The following is a 16,700-nucleotide window of genomic DNA, read 5'->3' on the forward strand; positions in this document are numbered from 1 at the left end:
TGGTATGTAACTTCCGCCCCAAAGAGTTTACAGTCTGAAGTCACACAAGTTAACTGACAAAGAACGATGAATGGACATCAGCAAGGTAAGTTTGGTGGAACGCAGGTTTCAGTATTTTCTGAAGAATAGGGAGGTTCCTAGCCATAAATCAACTGGGACATCTTCAAGGTTTAAGGGGCAACATTAAGAGTAGCACAAAGTTAGGAGCGGATAAGAGGTAAAGCAGGGGTCTCAAACTCAATTTACCTTAGGGCCAGTGCCAGTCCTCAAATCCTTCCAGCGGGCCAATAATGTCACTAATGCCACCCAGAACCCATCCCCCAAAACTCCGCCCCCCACCTGCCTAAGGCTCTGGGGCGGGGAGGAGGTCTGGGGTAGGGGTGCAGGCTCTGGGAGGGAGTTTCGGGGAAGGAGGGGGTATGTGGGGAGGGGGTGGAGGGTGCAGACTCAGGAGAGGGTTGGAGGGTGTGGCGATTACCTGGGGCTCTAAGGTAGGGTGGGCTGGGGGGGCCTCCGTGTGCTGCTGCTACCCCAGGCACCACCCCTGCAGCTTCCCATTGGTCACAGGGGCACTGGGGCAAGGGCAGCATGCGGAGGCACAGCCCCGCCCTGGGCCACAGGGAAGGGCCAGCAGACATGTGAAGTGAGCAGGCAGACACCGCTCAGCTCCACTGCGTTGCCGGAGCCCCGGGCCATGTAAATAGCCTGGGGGGATGGGGGGGGAGTGCCCGGGGGTGGCAGGTGGGGCCAAGGGCCACGGGCCACAAAACTGCTGGAGCCCCGCAGGCCACATTAGGGAGGTTTGTGGGCCGCAGATTGCCCGCGGGCCGGGAGTTTGAGACCCCTGGAGATAAAGGGTAGTCAGTAGAAAGCTTAGTAGGAGCTCAAAGAATGGGAAGAATTTTAAAAGATGAGGCAGAAATGAATGCAGGTCCAAAATTGTGGCAATCTTTAGAAGCCAAAAAAAAAAAAAATCTTACATTTTCTAGTGGAACAAGACAAAATTTTCCTAACGATTGATCTGATACACAGTTTATATATTAGATTTAATATTTAGAACTGTTGTAAACAACAAAATACAGAAGAAGTTTTTTGGAGAGATCAGATATGAAGATGACAAAAATCAGTTATAAACCTACAAGGATCACTGCTGAAATTTTGAGAACACCACAGTATTCATTTTCAAAGCGTTTTTTACTAGTTTCATAAAGCTTCACTATGTAGTGAAGGAGCGGGGTTGGGGACCAGTATGCACACGCATGCTGTGGTTCCTGGAAGCAGCGGCATGTCAGCCCTCCGGCTCCTATGTTTAGGGGCAGCCAAGGGGTTCTGCGTGCAGGTCCCATTGGCAGGAACTGTGGCCAATGGGAGCTGCAGGGCTGGCACCTGCGGACAGGGCGGTATGCAGAGCCGTCTGGCCACGCAGGAACTGGAGGGGGGACATGCCGCTGCTTCCGGGAGCTGCTTGAGGTAAACACCGCCCAGAGCCTGCACCCCTGAGCCACTCCAGCACTGATCCCCCTTCCTGCCCTCTGAACCCCTCGATCCCAGCCCAGAGCACCCTCCTGCACCCCAAATCCCTCATCCCCAGCCCCACCCCAAAGTCTGTACTGTTTTACACTGCTGAAGACATTTCTAGGGTACAAGGCTTGGGGGCTGGAGGAATTGGTTGGAATCTCCCTCTGTATAATCCATGAATGGCTTAGAGAGCATTCATGCAACTCAGCTGGGTGTCTCTCTCCACAAGTTGATAGCCGAGCGATCACAGCACCTGGACGGGTTTGCTGCTTATCACTGGCATAACATTATGAGAGACAGCCCAGGCTGAAAAGTTTAAGGGGACTCAGTGGTACCACAGTCTAGGTTATACCCCGAGGGATGTGACAACCAGCAGTGACTTTTATAAATGCAGTTTCACAATCACTTAAGATCTCACCTTCTCCCATACCCGTATGTCAGCACACTCAAAACTACAGAATAACAGTTACCAAAACTATGCACAACAGATCAATGGCTTTCTGTGTTTATGCTGCTCAATTTCAGAGACTTTATAGAAGCCTCACATTTAATAACAGAAATAGCACAAAGCCCAGAGTTGTTTTGCAGAATGGTGGCACAAACATACACTGCAAGGTCTTGTGCACTTGAAAGTCATACCTGGTTTTGACAGTTGCAGCAACGAGTTGTAAATGTCATGACAATCCCTTTCTCTGGGAACAATAAAGTGAACTACCCTGAAGTTCTTGCACTGGATCACAAGAGGGCAGCCTGAAGTAGTCAAGGCAAGTTTCTCCACTGCAGCGATATGATGATGTAGTATCTATGGCACACAAGAATTCATAATTCAAGTCTTACTGTAAGATGTTAATCAATAGCACTTTAAAATATACTCTTGAAAAGAGACAAAGTAATTGTAAAACATAACTGAACAAGCTAGTCAAAAATCCTAATACAATAGGTTTAATTTGTTAAAGAAATCCCTGACACTGGCATTGTGGTCAACCTATCCTAACCATTTATTTGAAATTATGCTCCATCTCTTCCCCTAAACTTCAAAGGATTACCAGTATGTCACAAACTTCAAGTGAATCTCTTTCTTCACACATAATGCAAATTTAAATCTTCAAAAAGGCAGGGACTTTCTATAAAGCTCCGTTGGCTGAAAAGCTGTATCCATTTAGGTGTTGGGAAGATATGCAGTTGGTTGCTTTCCATGTCTGGGAGTGCTCTTAAGTTCAAAGCATCAAACATTTTTCCATAGGAAAATTTCATTTTTGCCACACACACACACACACAAAAAATCAATTTTCTGTCATGAAAATCAAAATGGGGGTTCCTCAGCTCCCTGTCTAGAAGGCTTTTGTCAATTTTGCTTTCCTTCTGTAGGCTGTGAAATTGACACAATTTTACAGGAGGGCTGCTCAGGTTGAACACCCTAGCTTTCGGCCTCTCCAACACCAGAGCTGATGGTAGTGAGGGAGAGACAGGAAGGCTGAGCACCCTGCTCTTTGACAAGAGCCTCTCAGGCCTGCTGTCAGTTTCATTTTCTGCCAGATTATTCCAGGCCAGCAGCTGTGAAGGCTAAAAAGTTTTGGTTCTCCAGAAACAGAATTTTTCTTGAAACCCGTTTTTGTGAAAAAAATATAGCATTTCACCCCAGGCCAGGAGGAAAACATGGAATCTTTTGCAGGAAGGGATTTCCTCAAACTTTAGTTTTAAGGAGTTGGACCACTACTTAATATGCAGAAGATGGACTTTCTACTGAAGAATGTGAAGGTTACCTTACATTTATGCCTATAACTGTAGTTTATGTTAGTGCTCTTTACTTCTGACATCTATTCCTAGAATCAGCCTCTGTACCCACACAAGTGTGAGCTAGGAGGCAGCATAATCTGTTCCTGGGGAACAGGATGAAAAGAGAGAGATGAGAAAGATCTACTATGAATTATTCTACAGCTACTCATCTGGATGATCTAGATGTTAAACTCCAAAGTCAGTTCCATACAACTTCTCCTCCACCAAACCACCACCTCAACCATAATACATGTCCTTTGACGGAAGAAAAAGTTAACATAGGAATTTTACGAAATTATTTTATACAGACACGTAAACACAACAGATCAAATATGGAAAAATGCATGTGAGATTTAACAGCTGTGCCCCTATGCAGGAAAGCCACAGATGCACTCTGCTTCATCTGAGACACTGAAGGGAGCATACTATTCAGTCCTCTTACTACCACAGTTGTTTTCTCCTCTTAAGACTCAAATAAAATTAGACAGGCGTTTAAGAAAGCATTTTGCGAGACATGTATTTGAGAGGATGGGACTAGATTTCAATAACAGAATTTTATACAGTGAAACCCAGTTTATCCGATCTAATTGGGACCGGGGCCAAATCAGATAATCAAAAATCCAGATAATCCAGAGAACGGGCAAAGAGCTTCAACCCCTGGCAGCAGGGCCCAGGGCTGATAGTGGGAGCTGAGCCCTGCCACCAGGGAGTTTGATTTGGTTAACATGGAGAGCCGGATAATGTAGGCTCAGATAAATGGGGTTCTACTATACTAACAATGATTAAAGATGCTCTTCTATTGAACTAAATTTATAGAAAGAGTATATATAAGTTGTACCGTGGATAGAACTGGACTGACTTCAAGGATGTTAAAATGAAGTAAAGCACAATGGGAACAATCAGTGCTTTTGAACCTTTTTTTTTTTTTTTTTTTTTTTTTTTAAACACACATATACAGCACCTTTTGTTGTGAAGGATTCCAAAGCTTCTTCAAAACTATATACTGTATCCACAGAAACACTGAAGCACAGATTCCTCTGAGAGCACGGGCAGCAGCTAGCCAAGCAGGTAACCAGGATACAGGACTACGGTCATAGCTGAGAAGCTCATACCTTTTTGAAAAACCTACAAGATCTTTAGTGTTCATGCAGAACTGAGACCCTTGGGTCTTGTTGTCTCATTTAAGGCTACAAGGATTTGAACCTGGAGTTCAAGGAAATCTAGGTATGTTAAACCTGATGCTTAGATCACTAAACAATCTCCTCTCATCTGATAGCACAGAAAGTCAAAGAGGTAGAGATCTAAACAAAGTCACCACACACACACAAATGGAGAACTAATTTGGCATGACCATCTTTGAATAGACAAGAAATGGAAATTAGGTGCATAATTACTTGATTTTTAGAGATACCAAGCACCCACAGCTCCCACCTTTGAAAATCAGGCAGCTATTTTTAAGTGCTTAAATAATATGGATTTATTTTAGACACCCATGTTTGACATTAGCCATAATGACAAGATGCAGCACTTAAGCCTGGTCACTGGTGCACAGTAAGAGTACAGATTATGGATCTGTTCCTTATTGTTTGTGTGCATCATGAAGTAGGGGAAAATATGAGAGAAACTATATCCAATTAATTATTTATCTTTAATTACATATGCACAAGAAAAAAAAAGGAAAAGAAAACACATTTGGAGAAGCTGCGTATTTTCAGGCTACAAGGTAATGCATTTGATATCCTTACCCAAGTCTCCTTCTGGCTAGAGTCTATAAATAACAGATGAGTTGCTGTAAGGTACAGAGTTCCCGTTAATGATTTGTTGCTGGTGCTGAAACGGTCTATTAATTTCACCTGCTCTACCTGTAAGAGGGAAAAAACAAACATTTTACAGGAAGTAAAAAACGACTGAACATCAGGGTGAAAAACCTTCCCTGACAGTGAGATCTATCAGCCTGTGGAATAATCTTGAAAGTGGTGGAAGCTCAAATGCATTGCACATTTAAAACTACACGGGACAAATACTAGGAAGCAAGCAATAGCAAACAAATCTGATTTGCCAGGAAGACTAGCTAGATAACCTAGGTAATCCCGTCCGTTCAAGACAATGCACAATAAAGACAAGGTTAGGATCATAAGTAGATTCAATTCTCATCTGTAAAGTTAAAGTTTTTCAAATAAAGAGTCACCTTCTGTTCTGCTACGTATTAGGGATTATTTTCCACTAGGGTTGATCGGTGTATTTAAAGAACCGTTTTGAAAGCAAGAGGTATAATTTGCTAAAGTAGAAAACTTGTAGCATCCAAGTCTATCTGAAGTATAGCAGCAAATCCTCAAGCCATAGTAAGTATATTATCCTATTATGTAGAGATCTCGAGTACTGAATTAACATCTTTTTTTCCTTCTGAGGTTTTCTGTATCCCTGTCAGAGCCCACGGACCAACTTGCCCTGACTTCCTTTTCACTCTCGCTTTGTACTGTTCCCACCCTCCAAAACCTAGGTCACGGTATAATGACTTGCTCTCTGGTAGTGAACTGGAAACTCCCAGTAAAATGGAAACAAGGGCTACTATCAGCAAAAAAAGGAGTACTTGTGGCACCTTAGAGACTAACTAATTTATTTGAGCATAAGCTTGTGAGCTGTAGCTCATGAAAGCTTATGCTCAAATAAATTGGTTAGTCTCTAAGGTGCCACAAGTACTCCTTTTCTTTTTGCGAATACAGACTAACACGGCTGCTACTCTGAAACCTATCAGCAAAAAGACATTCTCCTAAAATGGCAGAGGAGTTGTTTTTAGACTAGAAAGCTCTTGCACGGAGAGATTTCTCATGCTGGCACCCAACCAAAAATCTTCCCATCCTTAACCCCAATAAAGGAATATATCATAAAAAGGGGTTTTAGATAGCCCACAATTTAGCTGGAGTGAACAAAGCTCTTTACAAACTCCACAGAGTTTGTTTTACAAGAAACAAATGTTACATGATCCTATATGTGAAATACCACAACACAAAAGGACTACAGTGAAAGGCTGGTCTGTGTAGTCATTATTTCTTGGCAGGACTGTCTCATTAGTGCCAAGTTAGAGCTGTGTTGCTAGGGGCCCAATGCTACTCCCATTAAAGTCAATGGCACAATGCCCAATCACTTCTCTGGCAGCAGGATCAGCACCCAGCAGAGGTGGCTGTGACAGCATAGATAGAGCCCTGGATCAGCAAAGCAGGCATCTGCATTTCCTAGATATTACCTTGATAATGCAGGCACAGATAACTGTATCTAGATGACCCCAAATGGTACAGATTTGATTGTTAAACCACTAAAGCCATTTAAAAAAAAAAAAAGTCAAGTGCAGTGGGAAGGATAGGTTGTGTGCACACTGTTCTAATGAACCATTAACAGTATGCCACAACTCAAAGGGGGGAGGGGGGGAGATTAAAACAAGTCATAGTTTCTCAGTTTTATAGAAAAAGGGATTTAAAAAAGGATACAATATAAAAGATGGCCTGCATTTGCAATATAAATAAAATTAAAACAAATCTAAGAATATACAGCAAAGAAAATGCCAGGGGGCATCACTCTAAGTAGTTTGGAAGCAATATTTTGACAAAAAATTACCTTGTCTCTAAGAATTTTAGAGAGCTTTCAATAGCAGGATAGAAAACAGTCACCCCAACAATATATGAAATCTATTTACAGTAACCAGAGTCACAGGAGAGGGCTGAGTAATTGATTGGGACTGGTAGTGATGATCAAAGACTGCATAACAAAGGACACGTCTGAATGTTCTCTAATAAGATGGCTAGTACATCACAGAAGAAAAATACAACAATCAAGTCTTGCCTTCCAAGTGTTTAAAGGGTGATTAAACTCTGAGAGGTAACTAAAAATGGTATTCTGTCATTCCAGGTTTACTGTCTCGCCATGACTCCATATCAAATTTGCTCAGGTTACAAATAGAGATTTCCTGCCCTCAACACCCTTACTAAATACCATGCCTGCAAGCTCATCCTGAGATACAACAGCATAGTTGTACTCTTTCTGACAAGTATTACTAGTAAAAGACCCTACAGTGGAATTGACTCAGAAGTACTGATGATCTTTGAAGCAGAAATTAATCCCATAACTGTATTGTTCTACAGTAGTAAAGATAAAAAGTAATAACTGAATTATTTCACTAAAAGAAGATTTGAATTGGAATACATATAAGAAACAGATCTATGGTGCCATTTTTGCACAGTCTCTTTTCTGAGCATAACCATACTATTTCCTTAGGCTAACCAAAGAGTGACAAACTGTCACTCCTGTACAATGTAAGTATCTAAGTACATTGCAAAAGCTTGGCCAGACACTTGTAGAGTTCATTTCAGATTTGTTTTAAAAAAGTCAAGAGCACCATAACTGGAAAGTCCGTCCACAGGCTGAACACAGTTATTTGTATGGCTTTATAGATTATAGAGTCAGTGATAAGAAGACTGGATGCATGTGTCAACAGTTCTCATGGGTAGAATACTGGGCCCAACAATTGCTGCTCTTTAAATATTCTGTGACTGTGTGGTTAGGCTCCAGCGCACCACTGTTATTGCTCCACTGAGCACTAAGGGGGCACTACCAGGGGAACTGAGGCAGAAGCCCAGGGACTGGGCTCCCCTAACCCCACTTCACATAGAATCCATCTCACTCACACTTCCCTTTATCTTTATTTTGCATGTTTAGTTCGAAGATGAACAATGGATACAATTTTGGAATGTATGTAAGGATTTAGAAGCGTAAATCCCATTTTCAAATGCAATTTAAGCACTTCAAAGTGTAAATCTCATTGAAAGAGAATGGGATTTACGTTCCCAAGTCAATTAGGTGCTTTACAAAATTTTACTCAGTATGTGCTGTAACAGCAATGAACACTAAGGGCAACTCCAAAGTTCCAAAGAGAATTTACAATTACAAACTCAATCCACAATAAAATAGCCTCATTACTGAGACTGGAAAGGGAAGGGAAGGAACTTCATGATTACCTCTTCAGGTTAATGTTCTCACTGCCAGCCCATTGGTCCAGAGCTGCGTGTCATTGCATTCTTGCCACTAGACCCACTATAAGTTCTGCCTTCAAGCCAGGATTCCATTTGCAGCATTCATAGTTTGTTTAGCCATTTACTATGCCATCCATGTGGAAAAACAAAATCTCCAAAGAGCAGTCAGATTAAAAAAGTAAATATGCCTCCCGTAACAGTCAGAACAAAGTCCAGCCTAAACTATTATGCAGAAGAGATTCACAAGATATTTATATTTTAATTGCCCCACTTCCCATGATAGATCTGCTTACATTTATTATCAACTGGTATATGCCTGCCTGCCTTCTTCCACTCCCACGCACATTATATCCTCCAAAGTTTATTTTGAAAAAAAAACAAACAAATAAACAAAGCAAGCACATTAGTAGACATGTTTCATAATTGAACAGAGTCCTTTCATAACCAACCTTGGTCATTTCTGCCAATTAAACCCCACATTTTAATGTGAATTATTTCAGCAGGAATAATTTCAAAGTAATATTAGACTCTGACAGAGCATCCTCAAAAAAATTCATGACATACAATTTAAATTTCCTTTTTTAAAAATTACATTTTTCTCTCTTCATCTGATTTTTGACAAGAGAAACTAAGGCCCAATTCCTGCAATTGACTCTGTACAGTCAAATCCTGTGCCCATCCTGAGCCTCATTGATTCCGATGGGATTGGGCCTACACAGAGCTAGGTGAAGGTTTGTTGCCAAAATAACTACTTGGAAATTCGTGAATCCAGCCAGCTAAACCAGTTTCCTGTCAAATGTAAAGTAAAAATATCTATATTCTGGATTGCTACTTTCATTTACAAGAGTTAAAATTAGCTGTAGTAAAAACAAAATTCTCAAACATTACTTAAAATGACAATGTTCCTTTCAATATATTCACTTGTCTCTAGTATGTTAGTTTTGTGTAACATAGTAAGTCTTAATTTATGTAGCTTTGTTGGCAAGCAGCTGACTGATCAGACCCTCCCCAGCCATAATGAGTTTTATAATGATGCATAAAGAAAATTAAAAACTGATAACCTGCTCCCTTAATTAAATATTGGTTATAACTACAGTACTTTAAAACTGGAACATGACATCATCGCCTTCCTTCATATGTCTATAAATCCAGTTTATGGTCAGACTGCCTGATCATTAAATGAGTAGCTTGTAAGGTGATGGCTTCTGGGGAACTGCAGATAATGCACGTTTCAGAGTAGCAGCCGTGTTAGTCTGTATTCGCACAAAGAAAAGGAGTACTTGTGGCACCTTAGAGACTAACAAATTTATTTGAGCATAAGCTTTCATGAGCTACAGCTCACTTGCTTATGCTCAAATAAATTTGTTAGTCTCTGAGATGCCACAAGTACTCCTTTTCTTTTTGCAGATAATGCAGTCTTCAGCAGCCTTTGCAGACAGCAGCACTCCCTCTCTTCTTGCTGGAGGCTGAACTACAACTCATTCTGCATATCAAAAAACTCCATACACCACAGAAACACAGACATCAAGTAGTTTCAGCCTAGGAACATTTTTGCTTCTGCCGTTTGCTTCTTTATAACATATAAAGAGGGCCCGAAAGTTTTGTTTATTTTAAATTACCCTTACTTCTTTTCTTTAAGATAGGGAAAATAACTGGAATGTCTACTCTGGTCTAAGTGGTTTTTCTGGAGATGTCCCAGAGAATGCATTCTGTTAGCTCTCACACTAACTGAGGGGGCAGGGGTGATGAATCTTTAACAAGGCATTCTTTCTCCAAAGAATGACCTACTGAAATTAGAAAACAGATGCACACAAGTTTTAAAAAGTTACTAAATATCCTCTCAGTCATCCTTCACTCTCTTGATTCGTGGTATCATTGGAGTAGTTTTGCAGACATCATCATCTACGCTAGGGACATTTTCTAAATATTTCCCACCACAACAATAATTCATGTCAATTTGTGTTTACAATGTTAGAAATACTAGAGTAGACTAGCACTCAGCACTTCACTGTCATTGACTTTGCTCAGAATAGGTCTAATTGACATGGTATTAAAGATGCTGGCAGTCTATCTACACTAGAGCCATGATCCAGCATGTGTAGTCCTTTATGCCTGTGCAGGGCTCTACTGAAGTCAACTGGGCTCTGCACTGGCGCATGGATCGCCACACATGAATCAGCTTGGATGATGACTGTTTATAGTTCCCAGTAGAGCTAGAACACAACTGACAGGGCCTGTAAAGAACTAAAAATTGTTTCAGATCCAGTTTTTTCCCTTTGCAGGTCATCTTTAAAGAGGAACCATCAATTTAAAAATCACATTTCTGTATGAATTTTCCCTGCTATTCATATAAAAATAAACCAGAAAACCAGAAAGGGGGAAGAGAGTTTCCATTTCTCTGCCTGTTTACTTTGTACACAAGAGGTTATCAGATGCACAATCACTTGCACCATTTCCTCTGCATGACTTCTGTTTGTGTCTTTCACCCAGCAAAGGAAAACATTTAAAAAAAAAAAAAGATTTGATTGTAAAACCACAGGAAATGACAGAGAAACACACTCGGGGGGGGAGGGGGGTGGGAACTACTGGCAACTATTTTTAACTCCTTTTGAACATAATTAGATTTCCAGCTGACAAGTCCCTTTAATGGGGTGTACACTGAATATTTTCCCTTATATCCTGCTCTGGCTGGGGAAGACAGGAGATGACTTGATCTGGAAAGTCTGCTCCATCCCTACCTTCCGTGATCCGGGAGGCACAGGAGGAAAAACGCATCCTGTGACCGCTCCCATCGGAAACCCTGTCAGCGCAGAGCGGCGAGAACACAGGCAGGGAGGGCGAGGTGGCTTTGCGGAGAGACTTTCCCCACTCTCTGTTTTGTTTGCATTTCACAGACCTGCTGCACCAAACCGGCCGCGACTCCAAAGGCCGAGAGGGGTGGGGAAGGATCCTGCCGGCAAAGAGGGGCTCCGGCCCCGGCCCCCTCTCCCTCTGTCCGTACCCACTGTCCCTCACAGCGCTGCCAGCGCAGCAGAGACTCACCAGCCGCGCCGGGCGCGGAGCAAGCCTCACCCGCCACCCTCCCGGCAGCATCTCCCCAAAGGTCCCCTCCCCATGGCGCCGCCGCGCCCCCCCCAATCCTACCCCCAACCACCCCACGGCCCCCGCCCCCAGCCTCCCAGCGCGCCCCCGCACCCAGCTCCTCACTGCCCCCGGCCCCCCACAGCGCCCTCCCGCACCCGGCCTCCGATGGCCCCGCCGCGCGGGGAGGGGGCGGCGGGTACCTTGGTGGTGCGGATGTGCTCCATGGTAGCTGCTGCCGCCGCCGCCCCGCTACGCCCAGCGTCTCCCCGCCGGAGTCGCCGTCACCTAGAGACATTTCCTGAAAAGAGCCGGGGGTAGTCGGCGAGGGAGCGGCCAGAACTGCCTGGGAAGAGGCCGCGCAGCGCCCCCTGCCGGCTGGGGGACTCATCGGGCTCTTCCCGCGCCCCGCCCAGGCGCTGCGGGTGGGAGGGGATGTGACGAGCTCTGAACCCGCCCCCGCGTTAAAGGCCAGAGCCCTGTGAGCCCGCCTCCGACCTGCCCAGCAGCAGCACCTCCCTTACCATGGTGGGAACCACACAAAACTGTGCAGGGCAGGGCCCAGCAGGCACCAGTTAACCCCACTTCAGACTGGGGGTTCTCCCCAAAACCTCAACTAAATGCGAACCCCGCCATGATATCCACCCTAGGTAAAATAACCCAGCCCTCAGGGGCGCTGACACCTTACAGGAGGCAAGAGCCTTAGCCGCCCCAACCCACCTTCTCCTTTACTTTAAGAGGTACCCCTGACCCACTTCTCCCTGTTTTGGTGCTTTACATGCTATGTCACATAGCAGGTCAATATACAGATCACTTTATTTTATGTTGCTGAACATTACAACATAACTGTTTATTAGTTCATGGGAGGCATCTGGAGTATGAGACACATCTTGAAAATCTAAAGAAAGAATTAAGGCCCCAGTCCTACAACAAGCTCTGGGTAGATGCAGGGATCCACCCAGGTGGACCTCAGGGTAGGATCATGGCCCACATTCCCAATTCACCAGCCTACATCTTCCCAAACAATTGAGGGAAGTGGGGAGTTTTGCAGAGTACAGGTCCGGACTGTGGTGACTCAGGAAGCAAATTCCAAAGCTGATAATCATGATTATAATCATGCAGATTATGATAGGCTGTAATACATCATTTGGATCACAAATAAAGCATGGTGTGGTGCTTCTTAAAAATAAGTTTTGGCCTTCATCTCCCATGAAACACAGGTGACAGCCCTACCTTTAAATCTTCTCTTTGTGTCACACCATTAATGTTATAGTCACTAATCTATTAAATTCACCAGTTCTCATGTTAAATTTCTCAGTGACAGACCCCAGTGTTGAAGGTCCCCTGGGGCATCCTCTGACCACCTCTTACCAGGAGGCTTCTATGAAATATAAAGCTGTCCTCCTCTGACGGAACCTCCCTGAGGAAGTCAACAGTGGAAACACTACCTCTCCCCTTCCCAATGTATCAGTCCATCTGGCACAGCAAGTCACTACCTTCCTGCTCCCAAGAGTGGGTGAATTTGGACCAAAGTTCCTAAAGATTTTTGAGAATGAAAAGTGCAATAAAATTATTATTATATTAGTTATTTAAACATAGTTATGCACACAGATATGACACAGGATTTCACAGCTGCAGACTGACGCAAATACTACAGATGGATTTTAAACTAGGATTAGATCATTTTATGTCCATCAGTAACATTTGCAGCTCAGTAAGCCAAGGCATGTAATAAATGTTATCAAACTCAGACTTCAACAGTGTCTAAGAAAAAGGACTTGAAATTCTAGATACGGAGTACATCACAGCCTGAATCAAACCATCTCAAGACTTGTTTGAAGAAAGATAGCCTCCAGCAAACCAGTTGCTCATGACATTTGAAAATATACCTACTGACAATCAATGATCAACAATACATTCAGGCTCCAAGGTAATATTGAAAAATGAGGACTGGTCTCTCCTGACTGTCGAAAGCACGTTCTCAATTCCACCAGGACCTTCGGGTTTCTCTGTGTGTATGTGCTTCTCATGAATCACCAACTTCCTGTAAGTCTCCTTCCTGTTTGGTGTCTTTCGACCAGAAGGCCTCATGACTTCATATTTACTTGTAAAAGAAAGTTTTAAATAAAAAAATAACTACTCCAGAACCAAATAATACTCAAAATACCTGTTTGTATACTTCCCAATGGATTTTCTGGGGGGCCGCCTGAACAAGCACAATGTATGACCTTGCAAAAATCTAGATTTCTGAGTCAGGGGCTGGCAAAAGAGGCTGGGGTCTATAAGCAAAGAAGCAATCTCCTGTTTTTTGTTCCTCCTGCATTCAGAGAAGAAAGACTTTATACGTTCCTTGTAATTTGTCAAGATTGTATCAAAGAAAATACCTGACTCTATAATTAATTTCTACTCCCCACTGGAACAACCTCAGGACCTAAAATTTTGACTAGCTGCTAAGATCAAAAAGGGGCAACACTATGTATACACAAAGTATATACCATGCCCAGACATATACAAACAATATATAGATATATATCCTTGATGCTCTGGAAGATGTGAGGGAAATAGCTACCAATTGGCTTCCCCAAAGATCCTCTTAGAGCTAAAAGATGTATGGGCCATCAACAGCCCCCTTCTGAAGATCCCACTATCCCTGGAAAAGGATGTTGAACCTGCCAGTGTCATCCCTCTTACAGATATTTTGTGCATACAAAGGGAACTGGACAAAAGGGTCAGAATCATCTCTGATGATCCCAGTGCTTTGGAGAAAAGGCTGATCCACTGCTCTGCATTCTATAAAGATCGAGGTGTCCCCCAGGGAAATGAGCTGCCAGAAACCTCCTCCAAAGTTACTGCTTGAGGAGGAGGGATCAGGCCACCAACAGTTGTCCACTGACGAGCCTGCTGCTCTATTTGGGGGGTCAGAACACCAGGAACTTCGCTAAGATGTACTTGTTTAGGGGTCTTCACCGGTTCACTAGCAGTCATCCACCTATTGAACACAGTAGCTACCTAAGCTCTTTCCACACTATGGTTGAAACCATAATATCATCAAAGACCATAGGACACAGGACTGAAAGGGCCTCCTGGGTTGTCAAGTCCCCTGCTATTACAGGCAATGGTAACAGATGACAGAACGAGGAGTAATGGTCTCAAGTTGCAATGGGGGAGGTTTAGATTGGATATTAGGAAAAACTTTTTCACTAAGAGGGTGGTGAAACACTGGAATGCGTTACCTAGGGAGGTGGTAGAATCTCCTTCCTTAGAGGTTTTTAAGGTCAGGCTTGACAAAGCCCTGGCTGGGATGATTTAACTGGGAATTGGTCCTGCTTTGAGCAGGGGGTTGGACTAGATGACCTCCTGAGGTCCCTTCCAACCCCGATATTCTATAATTCTATGAACCCCAACATAATCCCATTCACAAAAATTATCAAGCTACATTTTAAAACTACTTAGGTTCCCTCCTATACACTCCAATTGGAATGCTGTCACAGAACCTCACTCCTTTGATGGTTAGAAATCTTCTTCTAATTTCTGGCCTAAATTTATTCATGGCCAGTTTATACCTATTTGTCCTTGTGTCGACATTGTCCTTTAGGTTAATTAGCTCTTCTCCCACTCCCTGGTCACTTCCTTCCCTCCTTTTCCTATTTAGGAACATCTTTTCCTATTTTATTACTATAATGACCACCCCCAACATGTTATGCCTACGTTTGTCTGGTTTTGTACTGTCTGACTTCGCAGCTTTGATGAGTTGTAAAACTGCATAATTGCGTAAGTCTACTGGAGACCCTGTGATGCGTGCTGTGTTCAGAAACATAAACAAACATACATTCCCACTCAGCCTTCATTTTGCTGGCTAAACAAGCCAAGCTCTTTTAGTTTTCTATTGTTTTTATTAGTTATTCCATTTCCCTGATCATCCTAGCAGCCCTTCTCTGCAGCTTTCTAGATTGAATTCATCTTTATTGAACATGGGTGATCAGAACTGTACACAGTACTCCAGATGAGGTTGTTGGAATTATTAATATTTATACAGAGTATTACCACAACACTAATTTAACCATAAATTCCTTTATTAAATCTGAAGGCCAAATGGTATTTATACAATTGCTCTGAACAAGCCTAAATAATAAGCAATTTACCATACCCAATGCAGTAACAAAACATTTATAAACATTTGATCAAGAATAAGATACTTACAAATAAACTAACTCCAGGGGTAATTAGATCCAGGTTGGTCGGCTCAAACATGGTCAGGCAGGTATTAGCAATGAACCCTTTCAGAGTTTACTTTTTATACTCTTCAACAAACAAGAGATGTCATTGCCAAGTACTGACTTCACCTAAAAATCAATTGGAGACAGATCACCCTTATTTCCGGTTTTACTCCCGATAAGATTTACAACCTCCTTCCTTCCCTAGGTCTTTCCTCTCCACCTTCTTGCTGACTAGCAGTTTTTTCATTGCACCTGGATTCACATAGGTGTTAACACCGGTGTGTGGGTTGGGACAGGCCATGTTGGCTCATTTTAAGACAGATTCTCTTTATTTAAAACCATCTGCAGTCATCCCTATCAGTCAGACGCCTTCTTTTTAGAAACTTCCCCTTATCTCATTATTCTTTGAAACAGATGTCCTCCCAACTTCATTCCTTCTGGCCTTATAATTAATTATTTTCAAGGCCTTTCCTTCTAATTGCTAGTTAGGGCCTTTCTTTACAACACATATTTATTTCCTTAACCAAACTTAAACTAACTCTAATTCTTAATTTAATATTTATCCTAGAGAGGTCTTACCAGTGCCTTGTACAATGACATTTAATACTTCCCTATTTTTAATGGAAATACCTCACCGGATATATCCTAAGACCATATTTATTTTTCTTTTTCACAGCTGCATTACATTGGTGATTCATAGTCATCCTGTGATCAACTAATACAGCTAATACACTGATGAACCCCCAGCTCATATCCAAATTTCTTGTTATTAGTCAGGAAGTGCAATGACTTTGCACTTTGTGCTATTAAATTTCATTCCATTTCTATTACTACAGTCCTTAAAGTCATCCAATGTTTCCTGTATAATATTCCAGTTCTCTGTATTAACAATGACTCCCCAAATTGATCTTTGAGAAAATCCACTAGAATCTTTCCCCACACTTAATCGTTCTCTTTTCTGAACAACCCATTATCACCCACCAAATTAGCCAGTTCCTAACCCATTGTGCTAATCCCCATTGTAATAAATAATTTTCCATGTGGCACCATATCAAATGCAGTTGATTAGATCAACTGCATTTTC

General features: G+C 42.6%; 1 protein-coding gene across 4 annotated transcripts in view; it reads right to left on the reverse strand.

The window, feature by feature from the left end:
* MTMR6 (myotubularin related protein 6) overlaps positions 1 to 12,909 on the reverse strand; it is a 31,150-nt gene extending 18,241 nt beyond the window's left edge. Inside the window, exons 1-4 of one of the 4 annotated variants that reach the window (XM_043530940.1) lie at positions 11,603 to 11,681; positions 8,304 to 8,470; positions 5,040 to 5,156; positions 2,158 to 2,320 (exon numbers count right to left, since the gene is read on the reverse strand). Coding sequence is in view for 2 of the 4 variants with exons in the window: in XM_043530930.1 (XP_043386865.1) it covers positions 2,158 to 2,320; positions 5,040 to 5,156; positions 11,057 to 11,110 (334 nt within the window). In the remaining 2 variants the exon portion in view is untranslated. Of the gene's footprint in view, positions 1 to 2,157; positions 2,321 to 5,039; positions 5,157 to 8,303; positions 8,471 to 11,056; positions 11,395 to 11,602; positions 11,746 to 12,770 lie in introns of those variants that run through there. The other 3 variants (XM_043530934.1, XM_037891307.2, XM_043530930.1) reach the window with 3 other exon arrangements.
* Between the last annotated feature and the right edge of the window lie 3,791 nt (positions 12,910 to 16,700).

This window comes from Chelonia mydas, chromosome 1, assembly GCF_015237465.2.
Source record: "Chelonia mydas isolate rCheMyd1 chromosome 1, rCheMyd1.pri.v2, whole genome shotgun sequence".
NCBI lineage: Eukaryota > Metazoa > Chordata > Testudines > Cheloniidae > Chelonia > Chelonia mydas.